This window comes from Diorhabda carinulata, chromosome X (genome assembly GCF_026250575.1).
Source record: "Diorhabda carinulata isolate Delta chromosome X, icDioCari1.1, whole genome shotgun sequence".
Taxonomy (NCBI): domain Eukaryota; kingdom Metazoa; phylum Arthropoda; class Insecta; order Coleoptera; family Chrysomelidae; genus Diorhabda; species Diorhabda carinulata.
Genome location: NC_079472.1, coordinates 54,010,025 through 54,029,107, shown reverse-complemented (window position 1 = coordinate 54,029,107; position 19,083 = coordinate 54,010,025). Strand labels below are relative to the sequence as shown.

General features: G+C 30.0%; 1 protein-coding gene across 1 annotated transcript; it reads left to right on the top strand.

The window, feature by feature from the left end:
- Nucleotides 1–200: 200 nt before the first annotated feature.
- On the top strand, nt 201–18,883 carry LOC130902007 (mucin-2-like). The gene is made up of 8 exons (XM_057813791.1): nt 201–888; nt 3,028–3,368; nt 3,803–4,054; nt 4,857–5,157; nt 5,572–5,709; nt 6,363–6,983; nt 7,201–7,563; nt 10,117–18,883. Exons 2-8 carry the CDS (start codon nt 3,042–3,044, stop codon nt 10,224–10,226), a joined length of 2,112 nt encoding a protein of 703 aa, XP_057669774.1. The 5' UTR covers nt 201–888; nt 3,028–3,041; the 3' UTR covers nt 10,227–18,883.
- The last annotated feature ends 200 nt before the right edge of the window (nt 18,884–19,083 follow it).

Below are 19,083 nucleotides of genomic sequence, written 5' to 3'. Positions count from 1 at the left end.
AACGTAAATCGTTGAAATTCACCATAATGAACTATTTTATTGAAGTATTCAGCTCGGCATACTTCAATTTATCTACAATTGCTATATTCATATTATCCCCACAGAACATACCAGGGTATGTTCTGTGACGAAACTTTTATAGCTACTTGTGTAGAGTGTATATGAAGGAAACATAATTCGAGTAAACTTTTTTCAAGGTCAGAATTGCTTAAAAAATTTAATTGTTAAATTATACATGTAAGCAATAAGAATAATTATACTTCTGTTTTAAATATATTATTACATGATGTTTATGTATAATTTTATAGAACTTTTATTGTTGATGTAACTCGTAGGTATTTGAAAAAACGATTACGATAAGGTAATAATTTGATTCAAAATTTCATTATCGTCTAAATTAAAAAATAAAAAGTTGATTGTAAATTTTCATGTGTATGTTATTACAAATTTGTTTAATATAATATGCATTTAAATATGTCTATAAGTGAAAACATTTGAATATTGTATCAAAAATCTTAAGTAATTGTATAAACGGAGTATACTATATTTTGCAATATTTCATTAGACATTAAGGAATTATTGTAAATCGTCAATTTTTGTTCTATTGGGAATAGATTTTAACGATACAAATGTGTGATAAAAAATCCTTGATATACCAATTTTACCGTTTTGACGAATCTTGAGAAAAGACACAGTTCAAATGTTTTGTTCCGCCGCGCCGCTTGTAATAACGGCGAAACATAGAACTAAAAATTAGGAATGGAGCGAGACAGGGAAGAGTTCGAGAGTTGATCGGTGTTCGTAATCGTTCGTGTGATACAGACGCCATAAGTGAGAAGTAAATTTTGTGTTTTAGTATCAGATTATTATTTATTGCTATGGAAATAAGTGAGTAGAGTAATTTTAAAATGTTATGCACGTAAAGTTGAATATATTTAATAAGTCACGTGTAAGGCTTACTTAAAATAGTTTTTGTATATTTATTTTGAGTATTGCAGTAGATACCCCAAGCTGTTTGACCCGTAAACAATGTTCTGTTCATTTTTACTTATAGGCGGTATTTTTTTGATTATATTTGTTGTTTGTTAAAAGGCAAAGTTGATCATGTGCTTACGTGTTTTAGTTTGTTTTTATTGTTATTGCTTAATAGGCGTGTGAAGGTGTGTGTATTTGAACCCCACCGGTAGTCAGGGATAGCCTAGGTGTTAAACTGGGTAGTTTTAATACACTTTTCAAATGGGAAACTATAATTTTAAAGTTTTTTCACATCAAAATAATGTCAGTTTACTACTTCTTATGTTTGATGCTCTTATATACACATTTCAAGGGCATTTTGTTAACTATTGCCAATTAAAAGATTTCGTAGTTATTCGAATTTTTATTGAAGTAGTTTCCTCAATCATTATTTATTAATTTGAAAATAGCTAATTATAACTTCTTTCCGCTTGATGAATTAGTGTTTGAAGTTTTTTCCATTACCTTACCATGTTGCCAAGTCGAAAAGGTAACATTCTCGGATTTTTGTTAGGAGTTGGTTTACTGTTTCTTAATAATTTCTAAGGGTTATATTTGCCCCAAAAATATGACTGTGTTATAATTTTTTTATAATTGATACTTTCAAATTGAGGTACTTTTGCTATACAGTGATAACCTAATATTTTACTGAAAGATGTTATTATCTGTATAAATAGATTATTACTTCTTCATTATTATGGCTAATACAAGATTAAAATATTGATTCTATTTATGATCTTAATTTCAGGCTTAGAAGTATTTTGTTTCTATTTTTAAAAGTACAAAATATTTAGTGTTAGGATAAATTTCTTGTATTCTTTCCAATGCTATATTTTATGCCGAGAATTCTCTTTTATTTCTTCTACATTTGTTGTTGTTGGCTGAACCCATACCAGTGAAATTTGGTTATTTCGTTGTATTGTGAAATTCTGCGTTAGTTTTTTCCTTTTCATAAGCCTTAAGCAAAATTTTTTAGCACACATGAAATTTGCTTTGCATAATTAATGAGAGGTAATTTGTTCAAAATTTCTATCTATTTTCAAAATACTAAAGCAATTGTTATTAAATAGTATTTTCAATAAAAATCAAACTTATCTTAATGAGAAACTTTGCACTAAATTCAAGAGAAAATGATTTCAACAATCTCTTTAACAACAGGTTCATTAAATAATTCATGAAAAATATAGACTAGATATTGAACTCCCAAATACCAAAGAATATAAGTGTTTAAATCTAACAAAAGTCTAACTTAGGTATTTTGTTGAGAAATATGAAATCTTGATCTGGGAAGTGTAAAATTTCCCGCATCTCTGGTATCAAAGCTAAGGACCTTAGAGCAAGTGCTCAATCAATGAAATGTTTGATTGATAGTGTCCACAGTAAACACAGCAGTGGAAGATGTCTCAAGCCAAAGTTGTATTGTTCCAAAATACAAAAATGATTATTAATTGGTTATGGAAAATACACAGTCTTATATTAGCATTTTTAACTCAATTCTCTAAAAGTAAATCTAAGCAGAATTTACTTGATATTTGTACTAAAAAATTTAAGTATCCACTTTTAAAATATGATTGTTATAACAAATCAGTTGATATTTGTCTTAGGAAATTATATTTTGTTTATGCTCATATATATGAAAGATCACTACAATCCTTTTTGATAAAACACAACATAACCTAAATAAATATTAGAACAATATAATGAATGCTTCTTGTTGTCCACTTCTTAACATGTATATGGCTACTATTTTTGCACATACATATTATTTCTAGAACAAATATAACTGGAACAAAACTGAATCATAAAGGGCACCACTACACTTGAAACAAATTTATAATTTTGATAATGTGACAAATGCTCTTCAATTGATTGTAATATTCAAATTCTTCTAAGCCAAAGTAAAAGAGGATTACAGATTAAAATCTAATAACCTACCGCTAAAGACTGCCATTGAATCTGTTTTAGAATGCTTCCGATGTAGTTCTTATTTAATATGAAACTAATTTTTTCCAGGTTTCTGAGAACAAATGATGAACTCTACTTTAAAACCAGTATTGCCTACAACTCAGACAACTTCACCAACTCCTAATAAACCAATGCACCCTCAAGGAGCTCCGGTATCATATGGTCAGCCATCAGGTCCAATTCCCCAAAATCCTTTTCCAAACACCAACGTGGCTCACAATTCGGCATCTCAACAAAACCATTTTTCACTAAGTGGTAGTCCCCCTTTTAATATGGGCAGTATTCCTGCTAGCAATCATCCTGTAGCTATTAGCCAACCATCAAGTGGTCAAGTTTATAACCAACCCAAAAACGTGTCTTATTCCAGTGGTTTTCAAAATGCACAAAATGTAAGTTTTTGGTTTATATGTTTAATAATTAATGGTTATTTTAGGGTAAAGGTTTTAGTTTTGCTCTTATATTCATAAAATAGTTTAAAACCAGATGCTGTTTTGAAAAAAATTTTACAGGATTTAACATACTTAATGAAAATATTTTTAAACAAATGGATCTATTTATGTTCCAAAATTTGACTAGGCAAATAACAAAAAAAATATGATAAATATGTTTCATGCTGTTATATTTTCACATAAGTGAAGCTATTTTGCTTTTGGATTGTGTCTGTTGAAAACACTACAAACATTTTGTTATTGGTGACATGTACTGAAACTGAGATAATATTACTTTCATAATTTTTTTAACAATTTTTAAAGTAGTAATAGAGTTAATTAATATTTCTAGTAGTAGTAAATAGTCAAAATTTATAAGAATTTGAAATTTTTAGCAAAACACTTTACCTCCAGTCAGTCAGGCTTTGCCAGCAACTACTCCTCTGACAACTGCACCTAACCCCATACAAAATACATCTGCATCTATTTCTAATTCAACTACCCCAAGTACTGAATCTTCAGAGGAAAAATTACAACCAAATGGGACAACACAAGATGATCCAGCACCAGAAGTTGATAGACCTAATATTCAAGAGAACCATGTTACTCCAGAAATAGTTAGTACTGAAGAACCAAAACAAGATACCGTAAGTTTATATTAAAAGTATCAAATAAAAGTTACAATATTTCTTTCTACAATAAATGTTTAATAAGGTACATTACAAGTTTTGTTATGAATAGCAAACTTATGCTATCCAATATTCCAACAGAAGAGTCGATGGTGACAGCTGCATGTATAATTAGAGAACAATCTTTTATAGGTAAGGTTATGGTTAATAACTGATGTGTCATATCTAAACTTAAGTTTCAGTGTATGTGTGTATGAGGAGTTGTCATGTAAGCTCGTCTTCCAATTATAATGATATCCAATATCTAGGATGGCTTCTGGAAGGTCATGTCTTCATTCCAAATTCCTCTTACATGCATTTTCTGATTATTATCCAACAAAAAGGTCAGTAAAAGGCTTTGTGTGCCTTTTCTGGTTTCCTAAAGCATACCATGACCTATTTTGCATCAATTTTATAACAGATTGACTGTTAGAATGGTTTGCTTTTCTCCATATTAATTTCCTTTACAAATATTTATATCTCACACAGGATCCAAACATTTGATGAATGTCCGGTATACTCCAACTTCAACTCTTGTCCTATGCTTTTTGAACCACGTGTATAATTAAATGGTATTTACTATTGTTACGGACAATTATATTTCCGACATTTGGATGATCAGTTTTCAGAGACCAAAAATCACCAATAGTTCCAGAAATTCCAATATTTTTTTGAATCCGGTAAAACTTATTAAAATTTTAAACATGTAATCATATTGAATGCTTATAAATGCTAGTATGTAAGTTTTTGATTAATGAAATGAATTAATTTGTAAAATCAGGCGTCTCCAAGTCCGTCACAAGAAAAGACACCAGAAGAGCCTTCATCAGAGCCATTGAATAATATTAATGATGTTGATGCTGAAACATCAAAGGAATCTGACAAGGAACATAATTCATTGGAACCTGCTCCAGTGCCTGAACCTAGTCCAAGTCCAGTACCAGTTTCAGCTTCAACAACCACAATAGTTTCTGTCCCAATAACTGCAGATGTACCTGAAACCTCATCAACGTCAGTTTCTGAGCCCGTTGAATCGTCTACTCTAAAGGAAGACGAAACTGAAACAGTTCAAAATGATTCAGGTACAAAGTGATTTTATACCTAGAAAAAAATTATAACTATATAAAATATCAACTACTGTTTCCAATATGCAAATTCAATGATTTTTCATGAAATATTAGTGTAAAAATGGATCTTGAATAATTTATTAAAAGTTCTGTTGAAAAAAGTGCCAAAGATGCTCACAAAATATCTGTCTATGGTGATAATCAAAATTTATTTTATAGTTAAATTTGTCAAATGCATTAAATTATACTTGATTTATTTAAACTCTAAATATAACTCACTTCATACAACTAAAAATTGTTACTAAACATATCATTATCCATTATCAAGTTGAAAAAATTGAGTAATAATTTACTATATTTGTTATAATTTTCACAGTATTTATTTTTCAATGTTAGTACCAATTTGAAATAATTATTCATAATTTTTAGTTTCATCCGATGTGGAAACTTCGAAGGAAACAATAGAGACTGATCCATTAGCAATAGAAACTCCATCAGACATGAAGCTTCCACATGACCAAGACAAAAATGTTCTGCTTACAGAAAGTAAAGATGAAGGAAGCGAAGGTAAATTAATTCATATTATAGTAGTATTTCACAAAATTGTAACACTCCCGCTTCTTTGTAAAGTAAGAACAAATACACCATCAATCAATAAGTGGGTGGTCTGCGTATCTCATATTCATATTAGTATTATGGTGACTTCACCAGGAAAATCAAATAATCAATTACTAGTATGTAGGGTTTAAAGGTGGCCATACAAGCACTGATGACGCTCCAAACAATTGTTATGGAAAACAACACTGTGAAATTGAGAATCAGTTTTCAACACTGTTTGGGGTTATTTAAGCAAAATGTGTCGATAGGTGACCATGATTCACTATCACAAACACGTCTTATTATGTATAGTAGTCATCTGAGTTGACTGAGCCTGGCAAAAGCGTTCTAAGATGGCACCTGTATTTCAGGGCACTATAAGATGATAAAATTCAGTAAATTGAATTGCATTGCACCTACCCTATTCTCCATATCTGCTCCTCAGAGACTTTGTTTTTAGACCTAAAAAATGTCTTATTAAAATGGAATAGAAAGGTTGGATTGATTGACTGATTATATTACTCATATGAAACCATTGTTTTTTGTTTACTAAATATAAAACTTGTTGAATGATGTGTTACAGTAGAAGTTCTCAATTTTTAAATGACTTTAATATTTTTAAGATGAAGAACAATCTAGTGACGGTATAAGTGACTCTGAAAAATGTGAAAAAGATGAAGATCCATTGAGAAAAACCCCTAAAAGAAAAACGAAAGCCTTACCGCAGGAGCAGAAAATAGAAACTAAATCTCCAATGACCAAAACTCCCAGTATATCAGGACAAACAAAACGACAAAGAATAATGACTCAGCACTACCAAAGCCCCTTACCAGAAATTGAAATAATAACAAAAATTAGTTCGTCTACACCACGTACTAAAAATAATGACGATAAGTTGATTTATTTCTACAAAAACGAATTTTTGGCTGTAAGAAATACAGAGGGTGGTTTTTATTTGTGTCAAGCTGTACAAAATATTTATAAATCATCATCAAAAATTAAAATTCGTTGGCTTTCACAAGATAAAAGTGATAAGAGTGGAGAAATCTACACCCCAGATTTTTATGACTTAACTGACTTTGACTGTATTCTAACCAGTATAGATTTAACTAGAGTCGGTAAAGGAAGGTATAAATTGAAACCTAAGGAGAAAGAGAGAACAGATAGTATTTTAAAGAGATGTTTAGCTGTTGAAAAAGGAGAAATTTCTCAACCTTCAGTATCCGAGGAACATCCAGACGGTTGTGAGTATAAATTTCCAATTTATTTTAAATATATTATTTTTTATATAATAAAGTTTAATATTTTGTACTTGTATAATGTTCTAGCTACTTTGGTATAAACATTGTGATATTGAAGTAGTCGCATGCATAACCTTTTTATAAAAAATTAGATTAATTTTGTGTAGCTAAGCTTTATCTAGTTTTTCTCTATTTATTTTCTCTTCATTGTTTGTTTTAGTGGATATATCTTTATACAAAGATGAAGAACAGTTAGTGAAAAATAAAAATCGTGGTACAAAACGTAAGAGTCAACCCAGAATGGAGTCACCTAAAAAACATGTTCCTATCAAAAAAACTCCTGAAACTCCTAAAGTCAGAAAAGTAGAAACAAAACCAACTAAAAATAGTGCATCAACAAAAAAAGTTACACCCGCCAAAAAGTTAACAGCTCCAGAACCTAAAAAGACACCAACCAGAGGGAAGAGAAAAAGTGATTCAAAAGCTAGTCCTGTTGTGGATCCAAAAAAGGCTAAAGTGTTAGCCAGAATTGGTAGGAAAACTGCAGTTACTGCTAGTAATAGTAAGCCTCAAGCTGCTAAAAGTAAGTTATGTTTCATTTTATCTAAATTCAGTTTCTGCAATAGATTTATAAACTAGTACAGATCTCTTTAGTGACACTGTGAACTGAATAGTAAACAACTTGTCCAGGTGCGCATTACTATATTAAATTTTCAGAATCAGAGAATTAATTGAAGGTATAGATAAAAGAGACAGCAACATCTATCATCATATACTAAAAAGTGATTTCAACTGTTTTTAACAACTTCTTCTCAGACTACGGTTCTACAAAATTGCAAAACATGGTGTGAATATGAGACGAAAAATGAATGTTTCAGGAAGTTTTAAAAAACCAAAGCTGATAGGATAATCCATTATAGCAAACAGTAATGGAAAGTAGTCGTTTGATAAAGTGGAGGAACAACAAAAATTCGGGAGAAAAATGAAGACAAATGTATTACTTGGAAGAAACATTGCTTAACAGCCTTGATACTGTTCGTATAGCACCCCTTTCCAGAGGTAAATACATGCTTATTACATTGCAGTGGGGAGCAAGGTTGGGTGAATGATGCATTGTTATAAAGTTCAAAACATCATTAAATTACCACCAGGGAAGGGACCATTTTCAAGTCTTGATTAAAAAAACTGGTATCAGCACTACATGCAAACAGTGTCTGCTATTGTATCATTGAAGACAAATTCAAAAAATTCCAACTAAATATTCACCCAAAACAGACATACAGGAGTTTCTACTTGAACAAGATTATTATATCGAAGAGCATGATACAAAAAAATAACTCATAGAGGTTTTAGAATCAAAAGTTATTGCAAAGAATATACTGTAGATGAAATGGCCAAGAAGTATAGTCACACTGTTTTAAGATTACCTCCTACTATGTTTTTAATCTAATGGAACTGATATGGTCCCAACTAAAAATAACACAAGACAAGAACTAATAACACTTCACCCAAAAATTCCAACTACGTTGTGTGATAATGAAAGAATATTCAAAACATTAGCACTGAGAATTCAAGAAATCGCATAAAAAGAGTTGAAAATCAATATGTGCAACCAGGTACCAGTTTTAAATAGACTTGTAATTTATTTAATTGACATTGAAGTTAAAAAGTTATTCTCCAATATGATTTTACTGTTATAAAATATTTGCTGTATTTTATCTATATTATGCCAAAGATTCTTTAGCTCTATGATTAACTTTCATCAAAAAGTGATATGTAACTTTTAATCTAGTTTTTAAGCTATAAATAAATCTTTGAAGAAACAATTTCATCTTTATATTTAATTTTACTGAAATTATCTTTGCTTGTTATATTAAGTGCAACTTTGTTTAATTCTTAATGATGGATTTCTTATTTATATTTTGGTTTTGCAAAGTGATAACATATGTAATAACATTTGATGACTAGCACTATATATTGATAACTTGTTTATAATCTTACAACAGACTATAAATTCTTTAATCTTCTCATTTTTTGGTTAGTGTGTGTAAGTTTCTGTAGAAGTAACTACAGACCTTGGTTTTTGAACCAAAACAGTACTAATAGATTAGCATAATCGGATCAAAACCGTCCATACAACTTTGTCAAGAAATGGCCGTGATCATGAGAAGTATTTTGCACTGTCTCATTAGGTAATGTGAAAGATGACTTTATATTGTTGATATCGAAAACTGTTCAAACAAAGTAAAATTCAAAATATAAGCAAATTTGCTAACAAAGTTTTCGTCTGGTTTGCAATTTCAGAAGCTGGTGTTTCATAACCTTATGTTTGGACGATTACTAGAGGAATTATGGATAATGTGCTTTATACTTTGAAGTGTTTACTGAAAATACCCATCATCATAATGACAAAATCTTATTCTGCTCAAATCTCACTCCATGCCATTTGGTCAGAAGGGTTAGATCAAAATAATGAATATCTCATAAACTTTATACACAGAAAAATTGTTGTCATTCATAGCTACCCTTTTGCAAATGATCTGTTTATTTTTCAAATTGGGCTGATAATGTCAGTTCACCTGTTCCCACTGATATGGTAGGTAAAATGGAATGACAAAGTGAGACATTCATTCAGTTCATTGTATTCTGATCCAAAATGCACTTGTTAATAAAAAAGTAATATAAAAATAAATTCGCAAGTCTTAACCACGATGTTAATCACTGGGCACTAATTATAAAACAAGTAAATATACCATCTAACTTTACTTCCATAAAACAAAAGTTGGTGCTGAATCTGTAAGGGGAGAGGCAGATATCTCAATTTATCTGATTTGAGTAAAGTTGAATGGAACATATAATTGAATGAGCTGCACTTAAATGAGTTCGAAATATCTGAGATTTCATGCAAAAGGAACGCTACTATCATGGAGTCAAAAGTTTAGTTATCCCAAACGTCGTTCAAACAAAGATAAGTTTTAACCAAATTGGATGCAGCTGTGGATATGTTAGAACTTCATTAAAAAGAATTTTAAAATTAAATATAAATGTTATCATGACTTGAAGTGTTTTTGTCATAAAAAATGCATATATTTGAACGATTTTATTTTTCATGTTTTTATATATTTCATTATTTCAGGTGGAAAAGTATCAAAACCAACACCTTCTACTTCAAAAGTCACAAAAACAACACCAGCGAGCTCTAAAACACCACCAAGAAAAGCAGCCAAGAGGTCCTCAAGAAAGTAAATAAATTATTTTTTCAGATTTATGTGTATATTTTTTTATTTTTATTTTAAAATTAATTTTTTATGGATTGATTAACCTTATAGAACAAGTAGATGCATATCATGAGGTTTTTTAAAAATTTATGATATGTGTTTTCAATGATGTTTTGAATAATGGACCTTTACAAAAATAATACTAAGAGTATTGATAGAAAAATTAGTATTTCAATAAAAGGCCTTATGATCTTCCTTAACGATTAGTTCAAATTTTAAATAAAACATATAAAAAGGCCCATCTTTCAAAACGTTGCGATGTTTATAGTTACATATACTTATACATATAATGGCCATTACACAGAGGGAAATCTATTTTGCGTTGTTTCAAATGTATATTAGATTCCTAAGTTTGTTTATTTTTGGTGATCTATCAATTTTCCAGTTGATTAATCTAGCGTCGTGAAAACCATATTATTATATATTACACATTTAAATAATTGTAATAGAAACCTACAAGAAGTTATTTATTTATTAAAACAGATATTCAAGACATCAACATAATATATTGCAAATTTTATTCAATCTTTACAATGTGGGATGAGCCCAAAGGTTATTTTGACAAAGAACTCACGTATCATTTTATTCTTAAAATAGTGAAAAAAAAAACATCCAAACGTTAATATTGAATAACTGCTCAATCTTCAAGATCCTTAGACAAACAACGATAATAATTTTGAGACATGTCAAATTTCTAAAAATTTCGTAGGAAGTCGTTTCTCATAATTTTTTTTAATTCGAAGCGCATGAGACAAATTCTGTAACCAAATAGACACGATTTGGTTGTCTTTTCAGTCCAAATGATTCTAGCAAACTGTAGTCATGCTCGATGAAGTTTAATTATAGACACTCTGAGCCTCAAGTCGAACTCTACTCGTCATACAAAATATTGGCAAAGTTGTAAGAAACACACACACGCCCAAGGCGTCCGATTTCTTTCCGTCTCATGAATTCTCTTATGCTCTAAAAGTCAAAAATGGTGCAACTTGTGAGAAGTTTTCTACAATCAACACAACAGCAGTAGCGCACGAGAAATGAATCTTGAAAAAATAACTTCATATCAGGTGAAAATATTAAACGACAACAAAATTCAATCCTTAAAAGAAACTTGCAGTTTTATCCAAGTTACATGTTAATTGTGCATTGAAGAGTGGACGTATATAAAATATAACGCAAATTCCTTGAATTTGCATATTTTAACCAAATTCCTTTGCTCTGATCTCTATTATGTGATCATCAAATCTTCTTATTTCACAAACTAAAAATGTCATAGTTTACAGCTAGATTTAGCACTGGAAAAAAATTGATATGTCAAATGAACGAGCACATTTCTATTTTGTGGGTATATTGTGTAATATAAATTTTTATAGTAAGTTCAAATATATATTTTCAATTTAGTAGATATTCCACAGTTGCATAAAGATTTAAAGTGGAGTGGGAATATTTCATATTCTGGGATTTTTTTTGTAAACCCGAACTTGGTGTAAAAATGATATTACACTTACATCAAATATACAAGGTGGTTCATAATTACAAACTAAAGTCGATAGTATGTCAAAAAATATGGGTACTGCTTCAAATACAATATTAAAATTTATTAATAAGGAAGATTGAAACCTTCAAAGGGGTGAATTGAGAATTTTTCTTTTTGAAATAGCAGTCATATGGTTTTGATTTGGGAATTTCTATTTTAGTAGTGATGGATTTGGATGGTTTTCTAAATTTTTTTTATTTAAAAAAATTTCTATACAAAGAAGGTGCGCTTGTTTAAACTATTTGTATTCACATAGTGGTGAGTGATTATACTCATAATCATTCACAAATTATGAATTCCAAAGTTAAACCCGTTTGGCAAATAGGAGATAGAAAAAATATTTTCCATCCGCGTAGGGATGCATAGAATAAAGAATATCAAAAGAAGTACCATTATTTTTGAATGTACTATTAGCTATTAGAAATTCTTGTACATAATTCTCCTTGTATATTTTGTTAGTTTTTTTTTTATTTTGTATTTTTAGTTGCAAATGATACAAAACGAAGTAATTCTAAATGAGATGCAAAGAGTACATATTTAATATTTTAGGTTTATATCATATTTATTTTTGAATATTGACAATTTCATTGAAATGTTTATTAAGTTGTTAGTACTTTTTAAATATCGAATTGAATTTGTTATTATTGACTGTACTACTGATGGAAAGTTGGAAATATAAATAAATGTGACTTTGTCTTGTGTGCATTTGTTATTGCTTACAGAAAGGTATTGGAAATATAAATTTTTGATAGGTTTTTCTAAAATTAGAAAACATTTTTCTGGCATTTTGTTTTTCAAAATAACATTGAAACTTCAAATCTTTATTGAGTTCAAAAGGCTATTTTTATAATAAACATATATAATACAAATTTAAATATCAATCTTATTTATATTGAACATAATTTTGATAGAATTTCCACGCATTATACACCCACATTTTAATAATTTATATTTGTTCACTGATGTAATATATTTATTGTGTGATGTATTTATGTATTGTATTGATACATTGATACACAATCTGACAAGCATTTTGTTATTGAAAAGTGTTTATCAAACAAAAACTGTAGATTTTCGTTCTGTGCTCAGTACTTTAGCCTCACTTTTTTTCTTACTGAAATATTCAAATTTTTGTAGTAGTTATAACGTTTGTACAAAGACCATTTCCCTCGCTCGGTTTTTAATTTTTATTGGAATTTTGGATTTGATAGCGAACATGTATGTTGCAATAAATTTATTTTAAATACGAAAAAGCCAAATTTTATTTGAGTTAAAAAACAAGGTAGAACTGACTAATCCTGTACATAGACCACCATGAATTTGTTGCTTTGCGGTCATTTTTGCAGTAATTTTTTGCTTAGAAACAGGTTTCATGCTAAAAAATGCTGCATCTCACATATATTTTGAGAATATGCATATCGGCGATTGCGAATTCGGGTAAATATCTAGATTAGGTTATACCCCTCCGATTTCGTTAAAATTTTGGTATGTTATAAGGAAAATTATGCTGAACAAATATATTACGAAAACCAATATATTGGAGCTTGCATCAAATTTGGGAAAGTGAGAATTCTTCATTAAACTATAAATCCAAGCTTTTGGGAAGTGTGTAACTACAATATAAGTGGAGAAGCAAATGAAAATTCAAACCACGTATATAGCATGTGTGTCAAATATATATTTTGATGTTGACTAACGTTCAATTTGAAGATGAATTCTAGGGTGTTATCTTAACGAAGTAAGCCTTAGTAGATAATTAAGGAGTTACGGTTCAGATTGAATATATATGTTGTTATTAAAATTAGGTTAAAAATTATATAAATATTGAAAAATACTTATTTAAAATTGATTTAACTATCCAATAATGCACATATTTTCATAAAATGCCAAGTGATGTCAAGTGTCATATTGAGTTCTTATCTGAAAAAAACTATTGACTAAACTTTTATACTTGAAACCTGATTTTGCGCAAAAAATTACCTCCAAAATGACTTTCAACAGAATTACTACAGATTTTTTCGATGAATCTGACTAATTATTGGATCAGTGGTAATTACAGCCGTAATAAACTACTGTTCAATTATGCATTTTAAACAAACTTTGATTGGATTCCAGAATCAATTTAATCTCATATATAGGTACTAAAACAGGCTTCATACTTTGTGAAAAGTAGACAAAAATTTATGTATTAAAAATTTTCTCTAAAAATATCTACATGGTATAAATCTAGCCTAACCCAGGTATTCGTTAAAATTATTTATATATAAAAAGACTAATAATGCAATCAGTAATTTTTGAGAAGTTAATCACTAACAAAGTCAACCGTTGGAGTTCTTGAAAAGACTTACATCATTTTTTTATCCTTTTATCCTAAACAAACAACTTCACAAAAAGTAGATACATTTTACACATCGAGAGTTCTCCATGACCATCAAGCTGAACAGCAAAACTTAATTTTTTTTAATTTGATTCCATGTGGATATTCGATATTTTGATTGTCTTAACTATTTATCCAGTGAAATTGTCAATAAAATACGTATATATGTATTTTTACGGGGTGGAAGAGGGAATATTTCATTAGAACATCTGAAACCCCTTCATTTCGCATTAGTATTATTATTTTTTTTTTCGATAAGTACTCATTTTTTCAAATGTACATTAAACTACACGTAGGACAAAATGTAAAGTACGTATAAATATGAATAGATTGAAACTATCAACAAAAATTGTTTTAATATTACTATTATTGAAGTCCAGGTACCAGAAAATTTTTAGATATATCAGCTGATATCTCGATATATTTCTATAAAGATCTATCAAATTTTTCTATTCTTGAAACGAACTGATGTACAGTATGTCATAGAATGTCGTATACAATATTTATTCTTGGGAAGCTTCCCTGTTATCAATTTTGGGCAAAAATTTATAAATGTCATAGAAATATCTACATAGCCTAAAAGTTATGATGTAAACGAGGTATGTCAAAAAAAGTACCGATTTTGAACCAGATATATTGACTATGGGAAAATTTTAGTTTATGAAACTTTGTTATTACCTAAATGAATAAAATATTTAGATCACTAATATATAAATAACAAATTGCTGTGTCCGGAAATTATATTAATTATATGCAACTGATAATTTTTATCAACAAGTAAAATTTTAATACTAAAAAGCCTCAAAATTGCTTCAGAAACAGGTGATTGTTCTTTGGTTACATTCTATCAAAACATTTCTAACCATACCTGGAGTTTTAGCTCCACATACTTCTTTAATTATTCTTTTAAAATGATAACAGATGTTATGTAAAGGCATGTTTAAATAGCACCACAGGAAAAGTTTTGAATAGTTTTGCTACAGTGAAATGGTACTCTATCTTGTTAGTACCAATTGTTTTCTCTTTCATTTAAAAGTAGTTCATAAGGTAATCGATTATTCGAATATTTCTTGAAATTCTCCTCCAGGTTGTTCCAAAAAAATTTGGTCCAACAATTCTGTCCACCCTATAGTAAATATTAATTTTAAATCAATATTGATAGCTGGTTTCAACATGAAAATTTGGAATAACATCTCAACACCATCGACTATTTTGCGCCATTAAATGTAAAAGTAGTTTTGACAGAAAATTATTTGTTGTTTAGTAAATCTGTAATCTTTGAATTCTTATAAAGCTTAAATTTACATGTTTCGATTTGTGTATAAATTGGGGTTTATATGGTTTTAATTTGACTTTAAAATTGCAATTGTACTTCGACTTGTGTTCATTAAATTTATTAATTTTTTGAAGTAAATATTTCGGATTTTCCACTAGAGGGTGGAAATATATATATATATATATATATATATATATATATATATATATATATATTTGCGACCCAAAGGATCTATTGTGTCCCCGTTTCTTGCTGCGATACTGGAGAACCCTGTGTTTACAGCTGATTCATTATTAAAAGTCCAGAATTTGGAATGGTTTTAATTCTTAGTCTTTTATTTCATACGTACCCAGATAAAGTGCTTTAGAGTTCATTAGTGTTTCATTAGCGTTTCTTGCTGCGATACTGGAGAACCCTGTGTTTACAGCTGATTCATTATTAAAAGTCCAGAATTTGGAATGGTTTTAATTCTTAGTCTTTTATTTCATACGTACCCAGATAAAGTGCTTTAGAGTTCATTAGTGTTTCACATTTCGAGAGAATGTGAATAGAACTTTCGTCCTCTTCTTCTTCTCATTGAAGGTTGGCGACCACGTTTTTAAATGCGTCTCTGTCCCTCGCAACATGAAACAATTCTCCGGCTCTGAGATTTGTCTATTCTCTTATGTTACGGAGCCAGGATTTCTTCTTCCTGTCGAGGCCTTTCTTTCCCTCTACTTTGCCCCTATCATGTTCTGTAGCAGTAGGCATTTGTCGTTGCGTAAGATGTGTCCTATGTAAGATATTTTTCTTATCTTAATAATTGTCAACAGCTTTCTTTTACAAATAATGCGTCTTAGTATTTCGTCCTCTGTGCAACTAAATCTGCACTCCTCATTATCTGCTAGGTCTAGCGTCTTCAGGTATTTGTTGGCAATGCTCCGATATGACTTCTTTTAATATTCGTAGATTGTTATTACTCAGGTTGATACATTCAGCAGACCTACTCTGATTATAGTTTCCCAAAGGAGCCTTTGCCTGTCTCAGCTCCTGTAGGTTGTTCCAATAATTGTTTTTGCTCCTATCTACTTTCTTTTCTAGTGTTTTTTCCATTGTTCTGTAGCTGATACCACAGAAAGGTTCGGGTCCCACGAAGGGCTTGTCTGCCCCTGCTTTAACGAGCTTATCAGCTATTTCATTTCTCTTCGCTTTGGTGTGTCCCAGAATCCATTGTAGGGTAATTTTATTTTTGAACTGAACTGAACACATTTTTCAATTGCATAGATTTCTGTTGGAAAAAATTGCTTGTTGCGAGGCCCAGGCATTCAGAGTGATTGGTTCTGGGCCAATACACTCCTATTCCAGTTCCGTCTGCTATTTTTGATCCGTCCTTATATCATTTAATGGCATTTCTCTTCATTTCTTGTTTTGATCTCAGTTGCTTTTACAGTTTATTATTGAGGTGACGTTTTTCTCAAAGCTAAACTTTTTCGATGCAATGTTCTGAGACATGTCCCATGGTTAATCATTATTTAGTAACGGGTTTTCTTTGATGATTCCGTCTCTGAACATTCTAAGTGATGTTTTTTCTTACTGACAGTACTATGTGAAGAGGTGGGAGATTTAGAATCACTTCTAGTGCAGCTGTTGGGCAAGATTTCATGGCCCCAGTTGCAAATAAGCAAGCTAGTCTTTGTGCCTTTAAGAGATTGTTCATCGTGGTATTTAGACTTGTTCTAGTACTCCAAACCACTGCCCCATATGTGATAATTGGTCTCACAATTGCCATGTACATCCACTTTAGGGTCTTTGGGCTACAACCCCAATTCCTCTCTACAAAGTTTTTGCACACAATCAGAACTTTTGTTGCTTTGGTAATTATCTCGTTTTCATGTTTGTTACAAAGAAGTTTACTATCTAGTGTGAGTCCCAGATATTTCTCCTCGATTACTTGCCCGTATAGCTTAATGGGCTTGAGGTTGAGTTTTTTCTTCCTGCTTCCGAAATTTATCAATTGTTCTGTATTGATAAATAACTTTTAAAAATTGTAAATCTAAATTTGGAGATAATGCTGCACGAGGCCCCGCACAACAAAAAGGCACATAGATAAAAACTAGAAATAAACAAATATAGAATTACGTAAATATACGGCCTATTGGAGTTACTCCATAATTGTATTGCAAACAAAAAGCTATATTAAATAAAGAATAGGAAAATTAAGAATTTAACTATGGATACAACTTTATCGTTTAATAACTTTTAAAGGGTAAATTTTATCGGAAAAAGCATTCAGATATTTTTTGTAGTGTTAAATTTTCTACTAGAAATAATTCCAAGTATTTTTAGCTACATTTGTCTCAGTGGTCAAAAATTAACTGTAAAATATCCCTTGTTTTTTAAATGAGAAATATATAAAGATTTAGGTTAATGTGAATATTAAGGACTGGTTTGGGTCTGATTTTTTTTAGGTCATAACCTAAAAATTTGAGGGACGTTTGCAGAACAAAATCCAAATTGGGAAATAACGTTTACCTTACAGTACTACATTTTAAATACCTTCATCTAACTAAAAGTTGCAGTGTACTTTACACGTATAAGTCTCATAAAAGTAAAAGGGCGCCTTAAGAGAAACTGCGTAAGTAAACAAAAATTCGAATTTTCTTATAAAACCATTCAAGTGCTACCGATTTGATCTGATACAGGTCTGTAGTGAAAATTTATTTTACAAGTGAAAATACAGAATTGCCATTAAAATATAAATAAGTTTATGGGGAGACTTCAGCGTTAAAAAAACTGATGGGTAGTTAATTGTGCCTTGTTGTTTGTTTCCACTTTACTTTCTTAAAGTACGTTGCGTTGCAAATAAAACTTATCTATAAAACATGGTATTGGAAATTAGTCATTATTTTTCACATTTACTTTCAAATGTATAATTTTTGTTATCAAGCTATGTATACATGAATGCCATTTATAAAGTACAAAATGTTAATAACATACAATACTTACTACGCTAAGAGCAGAGTATTTTTTTGTTTCATGGCAGTACTTTTATGTAATATGACTAATTTCTATGAGTAGAAAAGCAGAAACTCTGATGTTACATTAACATCGATGTTCTTAGAGCTCATTAAATAAATTGGGAAAAAGGCTGGTATACCTAAAAATGGTAACATAACAATTATTTGGCACCTAGACTTTTACAAAAAAAGAAGATAAAGAGTTATATTGACCAAAATATATATTTCTTAATATTGAGAAAGTGATTGATGAGTAGGAGATTCGTTTTTTAATTTTGAAGTACAAAATAGTGTACGTGTTGTGCTTTAAAGAAGAAACGAGTTAGTTAGAAGTCATGTCGAATGAATGTTGTGTAGTCTTTGTCGAATTTTGATCTGAAACGTTAGATTCTGGAAATATTATTTATAATATGAATGGTTTTTGAATAAAATCTGAAAAGTCGTGCTTGTTTTATTACTCTTAAGATCTCAATGGGTTTGAGAAAAAAATACTTTTATTATATATTTCTTTAATTCTTTGATCAATATTTATAGAGGAAAAAAACAAGGAACGTTTTCGTCTGATCACGTATAATTTGGTGTCTGTGTGCGCCGTATCTCATTTGACGTTCAGCTATCTTAACGGGAACATTTTCTTCCCGT